Source organism: Canis lupus, chromosome 26 (assembly GCF_011100685.1).
Source record: "Canis lupus familiaris isolate Mischka breed German Shepherd chromosome 26, alternate assembly UU_Cfam_GSD_1.0, whole genome shotgun sequence".
NCBI lineage: Eukaryota > Metazoa > Chordata > Mammalia > Carnivora > Canidae > Canis > Canis lupus.
Window position 1 is genome coordinate 30,001,282 of NC_049247.1, and position 15,777 is coordinate 30,017,058.

Genomic DNA, 15,777 nt, shown 5'->3' on the forward strand with positions numbered 1-15,777 from the left:
TTTCTCTATTTTTTTTTAAAGATTTTATTTATTCATGAGAGACCCAGAGAGAGAGAGAAGCAGAGACACAGGCAGAGGGAGAAGCAGTCTCTATGCAGGGACCCCAATGTGGGATTCGATCCCGGGACTCCAGGATCATGCCCTGGGGCAGAGGCAGGCACCAAACCGCTGAGCCACCCAGGGATCCCCAATTTTTCTCTATTGTTTTCCTGTTTTGAATTTCATGGATTTCTCCTCCAATTTTTACTATTTATTTTCTTCTACTTGCTTTATATTACTTTGCTTATCATGGCCTTATTATTATATTACTATATTGCTGTTTATTATTTATTTCCTTCTGCTTGCTAAAGTTTTGCTAGTTCCTAAAGGTAAAGTTTAGGTTTTTCATTTCACGTCTTTCTTCTTTCCTAAAATAGGCATTCTTGGGGAGCGTGGGTGGCTCAGTTGGGTAGGCAACCAGATTGATTTTGGCTCTGGTTGTGATCTCAGGGTCAGGAGATTGAGCCCCATGTCTGGGTTCACGCTCAGCAGAGTTTGCTTGAAGATTCTCTCCCTCTGTCCTTCCTCCTACTCTCACTCTTGGATACTCTCTCTCTAAAATAAATAAATCTTTAAAAAATAATAATAAAGGGAGTGCATACTTGACAGTCAGTTATCATCTGACTCTTGGTTTTGGCTAAGGTGGTGATTTCAGGGTCCTGAGATCAAGCCCTGCATTGAAGTCCATGCTCAGTACAGAGTTTGCTTAAGACTCTCTCCTTCTGTCCCTCCCCACCTCTATAAATAAATAAATAAATCTTTTAAAAATAATAAAAATGAAATAGGTTCTCTGTTATAAAGTTCCCTAACCACTGCTTTCACTGTATTCTACAAGTTTTGATAAATTACTTTTTTTTTTTCATTTAATTAAATACTTTTTCGCTTGAGGCTTTTTTTTTTTTTTTTTTTTTTTTAACTATATATTGTTCAAAAGTGTGTGGTTTAATCTCTGGGGTTTCTCCAGGGATCTTTCTGTTATTGTTGTCTAGTTTAGTTCTGTTGTGTGTTTAAAGCATATTTTGTATGATTTTTACTCATTTAAATTTGTTAGAATATGTATTTTGACCCAGAATGTGATCTAACTTAGTGAATATTCCATGTGATCTTGAGAAGAATGTATATTCTGCTCTTGTTATATGAAGTATTTTATAAATATCAACTAAATTCAAATAAACTATAGTACTCTTCATCTGATTATTTCCTTATTGATTTTCTGTCTGGTGGATCTGTCAGTTACTGAGAGAGGTAAATTGAAATCTCCACTTATAATTGTGGAGTTGTCTAGTTCTCCTTATGGTTCTATCAGTTTTTGACAGTTGTATTTTGATCTGTTGTTAGGCGTGTATACATTAAGGATTGCTATGTCTTCTTGGAAAATTGACCCTTTTATTATGTAATGTTTCTCTTTATCCTTAGTAATTTTCCTTACTTTGGTGTCCACTATCTCTGAAATTAATATAGCTACTCCAGTTTTCTTCTAATTAGAGTTAGAATGTCATACAGACATATGCTGGAGATATTGCAGGTTTGGTTCCAGACCACAACAATAAATAGAATATTGCAATAAAGCAAGTCAAATGAATTTTTTGGTTTCCCAGTACATGTTAAAAGTTGTTTACAACCTACTGTAGTCTATTAAGTGTGCAATAATAGCATTATATCTAAGGAAGCAATGTATATACCTAAATGGAAAAGAGTACTTCCTTGCTAAAAAATGTTAAGCATCATCTGAGCTTTCAGCAAGTCATAATCTTTTGCTGGTGGAGAGTCTTTGCTCAGTGTTGATGGCTACTAACTGTTCAGGGTGATGGTTGCTGAAGGTTGGAGTGGCTATGGCAGCTTCTTTAAGACTATTACGTTTGCCTCATCAATTAACTCTCCCTGTTATGAACAATTTCTCTGTAGCATGCGATGCTGTTTGATAGGATTTTATACACAGCAGAACTTCTTTCAGAATTAGAGTCAGTCCTCTCAAAGCCTGCCACTGTTTTATCAGCTACATTTATGTAGTATTCTAAATGCTTTGATCTCATTTCAATGATCCTTACAGCATCTTCTCCAGAAGTAGATTCCATCTCAAGAAATTACTCTCTCTCCTCCTCCATGAGCAGCAACTTCTCATCCATTCGGGTTTTATCATGAGATTGCAGCAGTTCAGTCACATCTTGAGGTTCCCCCTCTAATTCTACATTTCTTGCTATTTCCACCATATCTGCAGTTACTTCCTACACTGAAGTCTTGAACCCGTGAAAGTCATCCATGAGGGTTGGAATTTACTTCTTCCAAATTCCTCTTCATGTTGCTATTTTGACCCCTTCCCATGAATCTTGAATGTTCTTAATGGCATCTAGATGATGAATCCTTTCCAGAAGGTTTTCCATTTGCTTTGTCCAGATCCATCATAGGAATCACTATCTGTGGCAGCTGTAGCCTTATAAAATGTATTTCTTCAGTAATATGACTTGAAAGTCAAAACTACTTAATCCATGGTTTGCGGAACAGATGTGATGGTAGCAGGCATGAAAACAACATTAATTTCATGCATCTCTATCAGAGTTTTGGGTGACCAGGTGTATTGGCAATGAACAGTAATATATTTAAAGAAATCTTTTTTTTTTTTCTTCTGAGCAGTAGGTCTCAACAGTGAGCTTAAAATACTTAGTAAAACATATTGTAAACAGATATGCTCTCATCTAGACTTTGTTCTGCTTATATAGGGTATAGGCAGAGGAAATTTAGCATAATTCTTAAGGCCCTAGGATTTTTGGAATGGTAAATGAGCATTGGCTTCCACTTAAAGTCACTAGCTACATTTACCCCTAATGAGAGTCAGCCTGTCCTTTGAAGCCAGGCACTGACTTCTCTTCTCCAGCTATGAAAGTCCTACTAGATAGCTTGCTTGTTTGTTTGTTTGTTTGTTTGTTTGTTTGTTTGTTTAAAAGATTTTATTTATTCATGAGAGATACACAGAGAGAGAGAGAGAGCCAGAGACACAGGCAGAGGGAGAAGCAGGCTCCATGCAGGGAGCCCAATGTGGGACTCGATCCCAGTACTCCAGGATCACTCCCTGGGCCAAAGGCAGCGCTAAACTGCTGAGCCACCCAGGGACCCCCAGCTCCTACTTTTTTTTAAAGATTTTATTTATTTATTCATGAGAGACACAGAGAGAGAGAGAGGCAGAGACACAGGCAGGGGGAGAAGCAGGCTCCATGCAGGGAGCCCGACGTGGAGACTCGATCCCGGGTCTCCAGGAATACGCCCTGGGCTGAAGGTGGCACTAAATCGCTGAGCCACCCAAGGATCCCCAGCTTCTACTTTTAATACAAGGTTGTTTCATGTATATTGAAAATCTGTCATTTAGTATAGCCACCTTTGCTAATTATCTTAGCTAGATCTTCTGGATAACTTGCTGCAGCTTCTACATTAGCACTTCAAGCTTCTACCTTGCAGTCTTCGTTATGGAGCCGGCTTCTTTCCTTAAAACTCACGAACTACTCTCTGCTAGCTTCAAATTAGTTATTCTACTCCTGTTATACCAGACCCCTGTTGAACTGGTGGTAAGGTTTGGGGGAAAATAAGCATTCTGTTAGCTTATGATTAAATCTTGTGTTGTTGTTGGACCTGTGACCCTGGGCCATGACCTTCAGAAGAATTCCTTAGCCTGGTTGGGGGCTGTAGGGGGTGCCTAGGCTGTAGTTGGTTAATTGCCCTGCCCCTGAGTCACATGGGGCTCTAGTAAAGTAGTTTCCCTTGAAGGCAGGGTTTTGTTAAGGTTTTTCTTCCCCCTCCCCAGCCCAAAACACACGGGATTTTTCCATCCCTGATCTTCACCTATGAGAGCCTGTTAGAGCTCCTGGAGGTAAACCTAAGTATGGGTACCCTCCTGCCACTGAACCCCCAAGAGTTCTAACTTATAAGTCAGTCCTCACTCAGCCCCCGGCAGTATGCCAGTTACTTTAATTCTTTCTACCAGTTAGGGCTCCAGGAGCTCCAACTCCAGGTAAGCTCTGGCTTTCTGTCCTCACCTGCTAGCTCCAGTTTCTAGGGTGGCAGTTTGCCTTGTGACCTTACTTTTCTGATGAATGTAAGAAAAGTTGATTTTCAGCTTTCCTCTTACTTTGAGGTTAGGAGTGACAACTTCCAAGCTCTTTGCAAGTGGAACAGAATTTGGAACAGAAACCAGAAATCTTTTTTTTTACTATTTTTATTTATTAACTTTTAGTGATGAGTGTGGATTTTATTAATTATTACAAACTTAATAGTCATATGGAGAAAGCCACGGGTATCTGTGTTTGCGCAGGTTGAAAGAGCAGAACCTTGTGAAAGAGCTGAGGCCCCGGGATCTCCTGGAGAGCAGCAGTGATAGTGATGAAAAGGTCCCTGTGACCAAGCCCTCCTCATTGTCCAAGCGAAAACTGGAGCTTGAGGTGGAAACAGTGGAAAAGAAGAAGAAAGGGCGGCCTCGGAAGGACTCTCGGCTCATGCCTGTGTCTTTGTCTGTCCAGGTGAGGCCAGCAGGCCCATGCTGTCTCCCCCAGCCTACCTTATGAGCTCAGTGCTGGGATCCGCACATGCCCGAGTGGGATGAGAGAGGCCGTGCATGCCAGTGTGCCTCATTAGTGTGGAACAGTTGGCATAGATATGCAGTCCCCCACACCTGCCCTCAGCCCACTCAGAGTCCTTGAACAGTTCCCTGGAGTCAGCTACTCATCTGGAAGTGGGGTCTTTATGGTGTTCATCTGCACTTTCACCCTCACAGAGTAGGCGGAAATGCCTAGGGAACTGGCCTGACCTCACCACTAGGTGACTCACCTTTACCTGACGTTGCCCTATAGTGTGGGGTGGGGCTTAGAAATATTTTTGCTCTTGTAGTCCCCAGCTGCCCTGACCGCAGAGAAGGACGCCGTGTGTTTGTCTGTACCAGCACCTGCACTGAAACTGCCCATGCCAGGCCCCCAAAGAGCATTCACTCTCCAGGTGAGCAGGCTTCCTACCTCCCCACAAGCATGCATACTTTCTCCCTCTCTGTGTAAACCTTGAATTGTCACTGACTTAGGGCTGCTTTTCAGTGGCTCTCCATTACTTTCTGGGACAAGTTGTAGTTAATCAGGGCCAACTCAATACCCTCTTCCCCAGGAGCTCCCTTGCTGCTGCCCCCACCTCACATTTCTCTCCTCTGTGCTTTGCTCTTACAGTCCTGCTGCCATCTTCTAGATGGCTAGCTCCTTCAAGGGTTGTCTCAGGTATCCTCTCTGGAAGCCTCCTTGAGCCCCACACTCAGCCCTGGCAGCCTCAGGCTTGGTGCAGTTGGGCTGCATGATGGTGGCCTATCTTCCAATCAGCTCACTGGTCCTGTCTACTTCCTAGGACCGAGCAGAGTCATCATCAGGCCTATTTGAGTTCTTGGAGTAGAAGCGTAGGTTCATGGCTTGTTGAAAACACAGCTCTAGAACAAAGAATCCTTTATGCCCAGAGGCCTTGCATTCACTCCATCTAGCAATTGACTTTGGACATGCCATAGGTTCATGCCTATTGTTACTCAGCTCAGGTGCACATCCTCAGGAAACCTAGTACCCCACATGCAGGTCACTTTCCACTGGCCACATACTGCCCCATGCAGGTTGGTCCTCATAGGACACCAGAAAGCCGATGTCAGCCCTTCCCACCACAAGTCCTTCTGGGCCAAAGGATAGGAATCCACGTGGTTTGTTCTTGTTGCTACTGCTTGTAAAGCCAGGGTACACAAACCCCCTTCCAAACTCTAGCCATTGACTCCCAACCCCCCATCCAGGGGCTTTACCACTGAGTGCTGCTTGGTCTGTTCTTGGTTTCCGGGAGTCTGTGAAAGGGCGTGTCTTCCCAGCTACATCCAGCCCTCTGCTCTAGCTCACCCACTTTTGTGGCTACATGAGTGCAAACCATTCAGTCATTCTGCCTGAGTTTTCCATTCGGGGATATCCATCCATCAGCTCCCTAGGCATGAGAGATGAGACTGAGCCAGCTCTCAGCCCTCTCTTTGCCCTAGGGGCCACACATCCAGACCTCTGGCCTTCTTGTCTCACTCTGTTACTGCACACACCATCACGCTCCTCTTTACTAACCGGTTCTGTCTGTTTCTCTGTGTCTGCTCCTGCTTTGGGGCCTCTGATCACCTCACCTGGCACATGACCCAAGTCTCAGTGGGCCCACCATCACCTGAAAAGACATTGTGTTTGCTTTCCTCCACCCAGGTGAGCTCTGACCCCTCCATGTACATCGAGGTGGAGAATGAAGTGACTGCCGTGGGGGGCGTGAAGCTAAGTCGTTTGAAGTGTAACCGGGAAGGGAAGGAGTGGGAGACGGTACTCACCAGCCGGATTCTCACTGCTGCCGGCAGCTGGTAAGGGGAAGGATCTTTGCCCAGCCCAGCTTTTAATGTCAAGCAAGCACCATGTGCTATGCTATGTGGCAAGGCAGAAGGCATTGCGCTGCCTGTAGGCTAGCTCCCACAGAGGCCTATACATACATCCCTCGCCCTGGGCTAAGCATGTGCTTGTCTTCTTGGTCCCCCAAGACCTAATAAAGTCAGCATAATTATCACCGTATTATAGGTGGGAAAACTACTTTAGAGGGTCACCCAAGGCAGGATTTCCATCCAGATGTTCTGATTATCTTATCTGGACAGACTCCTAGTTTCAGGTTCCAGGCTCACTGATATGGAATGGTTCTTTCTCTGGACCCCAGATTTTCATCTAGGGAGGTCGGGATGGATTTCTAATTGTCCTGTGAGTCCCCAGCCCAGCCCTCTCCATATTCTGCACTTTGAGGGTACACCTTAATTCAGTGGTTAGTTCCCCAGAGTCTTCCCATGGACTTCGAGGCCACAGTCCCCTGGAGGGGTTTTCACATGCGCTTAATCTAGAAAAGGGGCCAGCATTTTCCTCAGGTGCCTGCTGGGGCTTAGGGTCTCCAGTCAGGACCCTGTATTTGATACTCTTAGAAGGATTTTACAAAGATAATTGGCTTAGATACAGTTACATTACTTAGACCTTTAATCAGTTATCATGAGGCTGCATGTTAAATGCTTTCATAGTGTCTGTAAGTACTTGGCCTTCCATCTTAGGTCAGGGTTGCCATGGGACCCTGATATTACACTTAGAAGGAACCATCATTTTTGTATCTCCTTTTCGTTCTCTGCCAAGATGAGCAAACTGAGCTTCCCGATCCCAGGCACCCACAAAGGGCAAATAGACCTGTGTGCTGGCTGTTCTGTGGGCTCCCCCTCGATCAGCATTAATGTGAGCTCCGAAAAGCTGAAGCAGCCCCTGAAGGGAAAGAGAACACATTCTTTTTAATCAGAGGTCTTATTTAGGCTAGGCTCCATCCACCCTGCTTCTGTGGTCCTTGCAGTAAACCCTTGCACAGCCTCTGTCCCTTGGCTGCACCTGCTCAGAGGAAGACTACAGTAGGCACAGGGCAGGCACAGACAGAGGGAAGCTGCTGCATTTCAGGGCTGCTGCCTCTGCCACAGCCTCTCCCAATGATTGTGACACCTGTTCCCTCTCTGCCTTTCCAGTGACGTGGTATGTGTCGCCTGTGAAAAGAGGATGCTGTCCGTGTTCTCCGCCTGTGGTCGCCGCCTCCTCCCTCCCATCCTCCTGCCGTCCCCAATCTCTACTTTGCACTGCACGGGCTCCTACGTCATGGCGCTCACTGCTGCAGCCACATTGTCTGTCTGGTGAGAGGCAGGTCCCGGGTGGAGTGGGCTCCAAGCAGGATAGGATGGAGCTATGCAGATACCCCATCACTGCAGGAATATGGAAGGCAGCAAAGGAAGCCACTTGGTCGACATGTCCTTGGGCCCTCCTGGCCTGGGGATCTTAATGCCTAAGGATCCCTGAGCCATCCTGCTGCCATCCTTATGACAAATCACAATGCCTGGTTGCATGTGCTAGGGGCCAGGAAGGTGATCTTAGCTACCAGAGCATGGCAACACTTCTCCCAGAGTTGACATGGTGTTGGTGGCAGTCCCCACAGCTCTGTTGCCTAGACCCTCTGCTATAGACTTATGCAGAGGTAGCATAGTGCCACTTAGTGACACATAGTAGAAGCCATTTGTAGCACGAAGCCCCTTTCAGGGAAGCAGGGCTGGGTGTGCACCAGGGACCATGGAGTGGGGTCTTATTACCGAGGCATGTTCTGATGCTTTTACCCCAGCTGCAGAGTAAGCTGTTCCCTATCTCCCTCCTAGGGATGTTCACAGACAGGTGGTTGTGGTGAAAGAAGAATCTCTACACTCCATCTTGGCAGGTAACCTCAGTAGTAGACCACCTCTTGTTCCCTGGGGTGGGGACAGGGCATACCAAGGCAGGGCAGCTTGGGTTCCTGACCTGAAAGCACCCTATTCAGCCTAGATGGAGAACCAAGCTCTGGGCCCAGCCCAAGGTATTTCATGTTGTAGGGGGTATACTTAGATTGTAGGGAGATGCATTCTCTCCAGGGGCATAGTTGAATGGGTCCCTGAGAGGTGACAAGCAGCCTGAGTGGCAGTGAGACCAGCATGCACAGAGTAGAACAGTGACTGCCTTGTTGTGAGTCCGTGTTAAGGCACCTGTTGCTGGGACTGTGGAAGCTGTGATTTACATTTTTCCTTAGGTGCATATGCAGGCACCTGCTGATAAGAACGCACCCAGAATCCATTCTTGTGCTGTCTCCCCAGGAAGTGATATGACGGTGTCACAGATCTTGTTGACACAGCATGGAATCCCAGTGATGAACCTGTCCGATGGGAAGGCATACTGCTTTAATCCGTCACTTTCTACATGGTAAGTAAGCCAGCTCCTGGCCCTGCCCCTCTGAGAGAGTATCCATCTGAGCTGGAACAAAAGCGATCAGGCCTGCCTGGCTCAGTTTCTCCTGACAGGCCCTAGAGTGAACACCGTGGTGGCAGACCTGCTGGGCCCCTGTCCACTAGAGGAGAGTGCTCAAATCTGCCAGTACAGGCCCCACTGTCCCTATGGGCAGCTTCACCACCATTTCTCAATTTTTGTATCTTAGCAGAAGCTAAGTAGCACTTCTGGCTGACTTTGCAAATTAGTAAGGTAACATAATCACCGTGTGTCATGGTCTGTGTCTTTTCTCGGCCCGTTTTGGAACTTGGAGCCCTTTTCTGTATTTATAAAATCTCTATTCCTCCAAAATTTTTATTTTTAAAGATTTTATTTATTTATTTGAGAGAATAGGAAAGAAAAGCATGAGTAGCAGGGAGGAAGGAGAGAAGAAGGAGACTCCATGCTGAGCGTGGAGCCCAGTGTGGGGCTTGGTCCCAGGACCCTGAGATCGTGACCTGAGTTGATGGCAGATGCTTAACCAACTAAGCCACCCAGGTGCCCTCTCCTCTAAGACTTTAATCCAGACATATGAAGTATATACATTGTGTACCAGCCACTCGGAAATTCTTTTCTCCTGCCTCCACCTTTGGTCCTACATACCCAAACCAGCTGCCTTCCAGACGTCTTCTGTTAAGAGTTGCTAGGTACAAGTTTATCCTCCCATTGAGATTTCTTTCTTAAGTTTAAAAAAAAAAAAAAAAAAAAAAAAAGGTTGGTGTTTGGGGTGGTGCACCTGGCTGGCTCAGTCTTTAAAACATCCAACTCTTGATCTCTTAGTTGTAAGTTCAAGCCCCACATTGGGGGTGGAGGTTACTTTAAAAAATCTTTAAAAAAAAAAATTTTTTTAATTAAAAAATAAAAAATAAAATAATCTTTTTAAAAGAAAAAACAACCCAAAACTCCCCATTCCCAGCTCTTCCAAGTTGCAAACTCTTGTGTATTATATGTGATTGCTATAATAATGGAAACAGGTTGGTTATTTAAGAAGAAAATGTTGGCTTGGTATTTTGGACACATTTTTACACACCCAACTATTTTTAAAGTGTGGGTTGAATGTTTTCAACAAAGATGTGAAAGGTCCAGAGAAGGTGAAGAGCTGACTGTCTGGAATGCTGGCATTCCTAGAAGCTTCCAGGGGCCAGGCCATGTGGACCCCTGGGCAGATTAGGCATCGTACACTCATTTCATACACAGGCCCCTCTCCTCAAGTTCTGAGATCACAGAGCTCAGGTGGTCCCTGTTGATGACCTTCACTGTCACTGATTTTGACTCATTATGAAACCTGTCCCTGAGGGCCCTGTGGAGAGAATGCAGTGATACTCAGCCTCTGCTGGCACTCTGGCAGAGGGTCATGTGATGCCTGCTTCTTGGCAGCCTCACCACCAGCCTTTCTGGTAGGCCTCCTGGTTTTTCTGACCTCTGCTCCTGCTGTTGCCTCCCCAGGAACCTGGTTTCTGACAAGCAGGACTCCTTGGCCCAGTGTGCGGACTTCAGGAGCAGCCTGCCTCCCCAGGACGCCATGCTGTGCTCCGGACCTTTAGCCATAGTCCAGGGCCGTGCCTCCACGTAGGTGACCCAAGTGCTGGGAGAGGTGGCCAGGTCATGAAGCACAGTCCCACCCAGGCCTGCTCTCTAACTACCCACCCCCTATGCCTAGCTGCTATTTAGCACAAGCAGGCTCGAGGGTGCCAAGGGTTGTGAGTCCACACTAGGTAATATCTCAGGGTACTGGGTTACCAGCCTTGTCACTTCAGGGCACAGATGGCGGTCTGAGGTGCTATGAGTCATGGACACTCTGATGGGCAGTATGTTGGGTGGGAAGGAATGAACTGCTGATCTGTCACCTCAGGGGCATAGATAGGAGGTACGGGGTGGGATATACCTGAGGTGCTGAGTGGCCAGGAGGCCTGTGGCTAGGACATGGGAACAGGTTAGCTATCATGGAATCTGACACCTGCCCCTTTACTGGCTCCTTACTGGTGCCTAGGGGCTCACAGTAGCAGCCTCCTAACCCCTGCAGTGCCCACTGCCTCATGATGCTTGCTTTGCCGGTCTCTGCAGTTCAGGAAGACAGGCAGCCCGGCTCTTCTCCGTGCCTCATGTAGTGCAGCAGGAGACCACCCTGGCCTATCTGGAGAATCAGGTTGCAGCAGCACTCACCCTGCAGTCCAGCCATGAGTACCGCCATTGGCTCCTTCTCTACGCTCGGTACCTTGTGAACGAAGGTAAGGTTTCTGGTGGCCCTTCCATCTTCCTGAGCCTGACTGAGTTTTTATCCCAACATTACCCTCCTGGAAACCCATGAATCAAGGCAGATGCAGTGGCCTAGGGCTTTCTGCACTCTCCTGTCTTTGAGTCTCCTATGTTCACCCCCAGAGCCTCTGGCCCTCAGCTCTACCATTAGCAAGACGGCCCTCAGCCCCCATCTCTCAGCAGGCACCCAACCCATTATAGGCTCTGAGATCCTGAATCAGGTAGGCCCTGAGGGTCAGGAGGATTGGCAGCGGGAGGGGGTGGGTACACAAGATGTTCAGATAGACATGCTCCAGAGGAGCAGATGAGATGTTCATACTCCTGCCCTCCCTCATACTCTGGAGCTTCAGGGGTCAGCCAGTCACTCCAGGGAAGGGCATCTTCTGGTAGCATCCAATGAGCCTGCATTTCTCTCCCTCAAAGCCCTTCCTGCCCTGGAAGGGCCAGCCTGTCCAGCACCTCCTCATGGCCTTCCAGCCCAGCTTTTCCTGCCAGCACTTCTGTCCCCTTCCCAGTATCTCCCCCACTACCTCCTTTTCCCCTTTTGGCCAGAAGAAAGCTAGGTATGTGGAAGAGGTGGCCATCCTGTGCTCAGGGCAACCTTTCGTCTCTCCTCTAGGCAAGTGTGAGGTTGTTTCTTACTAGCCTTCCTCCTCGCTGAGCTTGGCTTCCAGGATTGTGGCTTGGGAACCAGCTCTCCAAAAACTCCCTGTGTTACCACCCAGCTCTAGGCCTGGTCACAGAACAGCCTTCACCACAGCCTTTCCTGGCCTTCCTGATTTGCTTTTTGACAAGAGTACAGAAAAGAAAAAAAAAAACATGCTGAGCCCCTGCAAATGTCACTCCCAGAACTCAAACATGTCAGATTGCCCCTGATGACATAACTGTGTGTCTATGTACACCTCTGATGACAACAAACCTGGCTGACCCAACTTGAAGCCCCTCACCCCTCCGTAGCAGACTCCAGTGATAAGTTTAATTTTTCTCTTCCTGCCCAATCTGTGTGGTTGCCCAGCCTGTGTGGTCGCCCAGCCTGCGTGGTCACTGACTCTTCTAAATACTCAATCTTCCCAAGCCCATACCTTTGCTGGGGTGCTCCTGTCCTATCTGGGCCTCATACCCCATTCCACTGGGGAGACTTCTCTAGGCTCCTCTAATTTGCTTCATCCTGGGTGTTGATTGGGACTCATCCTAAGTTCTGCACAAAGTCGCTGCCTCTTCTGGCGCCTGCACCCACTTGTGGGGTCACTTCTACCATTTGCTTCTCTTTCTCCATCTTCCACACGTGTATGTTCATACACAAGTCCCCTCCACTCTATCTCTTGCTTCCTCGACCATATAAGGCCTCAAATTATAAAGGGAGAGCCCTCTTACTTCTAAAATTCCTCAGATTCCAGCATTACCCTCTTAATTCTCTACCCTCATCTTTGGGTGATTTCATCATTTCCTGTGGCTTCAGCTGCCGCCAGGACTGACAGGCCCCCAGGTTCTGCCACCAGCATTTCTGGCACTCCATGTGGCTATGCCATAACCCAGGAGTTGACAGGCTGTGACTGCTTCTCCTGTCTTTGCTCCGTCACTACCTCCTCAGCCTAAATTCATACCCTTGCCATCTCTTACTTCCTGAAGGCTGCCTCCTGACCTGCTGATCTCCTCTCACTCCCAGTATATCTTCTGTGAAACAAATCTGACCAGCCCACTCCCCTCCTTCCACAATTCCTGCGTTTTCCCATCACCTTGGGGAGTTTGTCCCAGAGCTGGCCACATCTCATTTTTCCCATGGGCCCAGCACAACAAAGGGCTGCTGTATATGCTGTCAAGGGAGTGGGTTCATAAGTGAGTCTGTCATTATGGGTCTCAGTGCCCCAAACTTTGAGACATACAAGAGGCATTTTGCCCAAAGCAGGCAATAAAATAAACATTTGTTCAATCTGGTTTGATATACACAACTTAGCATATTCTTGATTTTTTATTTCTTTTTGTAATGTGTTCCTATTTCTGTTTTGTTTTGTTGTTTTGTTTTGTTTTGTTTTGTTTCTGTAATTAGGGTTTGAATACCGACTCCGAGAAATATGCAAAGACTTACTGGGTCCGGTTCACTACTCCACTGGAAGCCAGTGGGAGTCAACGGTAGTGGTAGGTGCTGCTTTCATTCTTGCCACAAGAATTCTGTCTTGAAAAGTGAAAGTGGAGATGAAAAATAAGCCAAAGTGCTTTCAAATTCTTCCCCGTTAGACTTCTTGAGCACACTGCCTTGGGCCCCAACATCAGTGAGAGGGTGAGATGCCAGCACCGTACTGCAGGCAGCATCTGTATCCTTGGCATCAGGGGGCTAGGAAGTGCTCAGCCATGCACACACCTGTGCTGAGGAGAGCTGCCTGCCAGGGGCTGTGGGTTTGTTCAGTGGAGAAGATGAAAGATCCTTCCCTGTCTTCATGGACCTCCCAGGCTGGTAGCAAGGCAGACAGAAGCAAGGAAGCAATTCAGTCACCAAGATAGTTTTAGACTATGGATTATACTATGCCCAGAAATAAGCAAAACAATCAGATGAGGGTGCCTGGGAATGAGTGGCCAGGGAAGACAGAAGGGGATTTTTAGGATGAAAGCCAGGGATAAGAATGAGCCAGCTCTACAGAGACCTGGAGTCTCCTGGTACATAGAAGCAATAGCGAATGCAAACCAGGCTTGGTACAATGAAAGCCACTGTGGCTGGAGCATAGTAGGCAAAGGAGAGGGTGATATGAGATGAAGCAAGACAGGTGAACAAGAAGGAGATCCCTGAGATCTTGTGAGGAGCTGGAGCTTTTGGAAGAGTTTGCAACATGACGTGACCTAGATCAGTCAGCAGAGGTGATGTGAATTGATGGAGGAACCAGTTGGGGCTTATTTTCTGCAGCAGTCCTGGCAGTAGATGAAGGTGACTTGGATCAGTGTGATGGCCATGGAGAGGGGATAGGAGACAGATCTGAGTTGTATTTTGGAGGCAGACCCAGCAAGGCTTGTTGGGTGAATGGATGACTATGGAATAGATTAAGAGATGGAGAATAATCAACATGCATACAGTTACCTCCAATTTTTTTGGCTTGCACATGTGTCTGCTAGTGCCTTGGAAGGAGCAGGTTGGTGAGGGATGGGGGTTATGGATAAAAGTTAGCTCCCCTGCTTCATGTAGTCACTGAGTAAATACTGATGGAGCACCTGCTCTGTCCAGGCATGCGACAGTGAGCAGTAAACAAAGCTGACTGGCCCCACCTTCATAGGTCAACATTCTTGTGCAGAGAGGCAGATTCTAAACTGAGCAAGTATATGTATTGTGTTTGGTGGGAGTGGGTGCTGTGAACAAACATAAAGTAAAGTGGCCAGGGGGATACTGGCAGGATGCTATTTTATATTGAGTAATCAAGGAAGTCCTAACTAACTGAGCAGAGACCAGAAAAGGTGAGGGGCAAAGCCCCACAGATATTTGGGGGATGAACATCCAGGCAGAGGGAACAGCAAGGCCAAAGACCCTGAGGTGAAAGGGCTTGCAGTGTGGAAGGAATAGCCAAGCAGAATAGCAGACGGAGGGTGAGAGGTTGGAGGGTCACACCTCACAGGCTCTACAAGCCTTGGTGTGCGATTGGCCTGTGTGTTTTATTTTTTTTATTTTGTTGCAGTAGATACTAATTTGGTTGGTTACTAGAATCCTAACTTCAGAGTTCAATTCCCCTTACATCTTTGAAGGTATGGTGCCACAGACTTATCTCCTGTTGCTAAAATCTCTGCTGAAAATCTGATTTCCATTGCTTTGTATGTTCTTTTGGCACCCTCTCTTGTTTTGAAGTTTCACAAAGCTCAAAGTGTTTCTTTCACTCATTCTGTGGATTTTCCTTGGTTCTCTTCTTCAATATCTTCCCTTCCATTTTCTCCATCATCAGAGAGATGTAACATCCTCTTTTTAAAATTTGCTCTATCATTTTTTTATAGTTTCAGTTCTCCCCCACCCCCAGATTTTCAATTTAGTCTTTTATCTGCTTGAGCCTAGTAAGCTTAATTATTTTAGTTTATTTTTTTGGATTATAAAATTTTAATTTATTATTTTATTTAAATTCAATTAAGATATAATGTATTATTGGATTTAGAGGCAGGGGTCAGTGATTTACATCTTATATAACACCCAGTACTCATTACATTACATGTCCTCCTTCATACCCATCATCCAGTTACCCCATCCTCTACCCTGTTCCCCTCCTACAACCCTCAGTTTCTTTCCTATGATATGAATCTCTTATGGTTCGTCTCCCTCTCTGATTTCATCTTGTTTTATTTTTTCCTCTTTTCCCCTATGATTCTGTTTTGTTTCTTAAATTCTACATATTATAATTGACTTTCTCCGTTGACTTATTTCGCTTTGCATAATATCCTCTAGTTCCATCCACGTCATTGCAAATGGCAAGATTACTTTTTTTTTTTTTTTTGATGGCTGAGTAGTATTTTAAAGTTGTATGTCTAATAGTTCAACTATCAGGAGCCCTTGTGGATCTGTTTCTATTGCCTATAAATGTCTCTACTGGTTTTCATTTATATTATCTTATTTCCTTATATGCCTGATTATTTTTAACTGTCTGCTGGACGT

General features: G+C 46.4%; 1 protein-coding gene across 3 annotated transcripts in view; it reads left to right on the plus strand.

Annotated features, from left to right (window-relative positions):
* The window catches only part of HIRA (histone cell cycle regulator), an 89,147-nt gene that overhangs the window by 61,858 nt on the left and 11,512 nt on the right, over positions 1 to 15,777 (plus strand). For 2 of the 3 annotated variants that reach the window (XM_038575903.1, XM_038575904.1), the window contains 8 exons: positions 4,340 to 4,544; positions 4,912 to 5,016; positions 6,270 to 6,418; positions 7,595 to 7,756; positions 8,270 to 8,328; positions 8,738 to 8,843; positions 10,353 to 10,475; positions 10,971 to 11,134. In XM_038575903.1, coding sequence (XP_038431831.1) covers positions 4,340 to 4,544; positions 4,912 to 5,016; positions 6,270 to 6,418; positions 7,595 to 7,756; positions 8,270 to 8,328; positions 8,738 to 8,843; positions 10,353 to 10,475; positions 10,971 to 11,134 — 1,073 coding nt within the window. Of the gene's footprint in view, positions 1 to 4,339; positions 4,545 to 4,911; positions 5,017 to 6,269; positions 6,419 to 7,594; positions 7,757 to 8,269; positions 8,329 to 8,737; positions 8,844 to 10,352; positions 10,476 to 10,970; positions 11,135 to 13,209; positions 13,299 to 15,777 lie in introns of all 3 variants that reach the window. The other variant, XM_038575905.1, reaches the window with a different exon arrangement.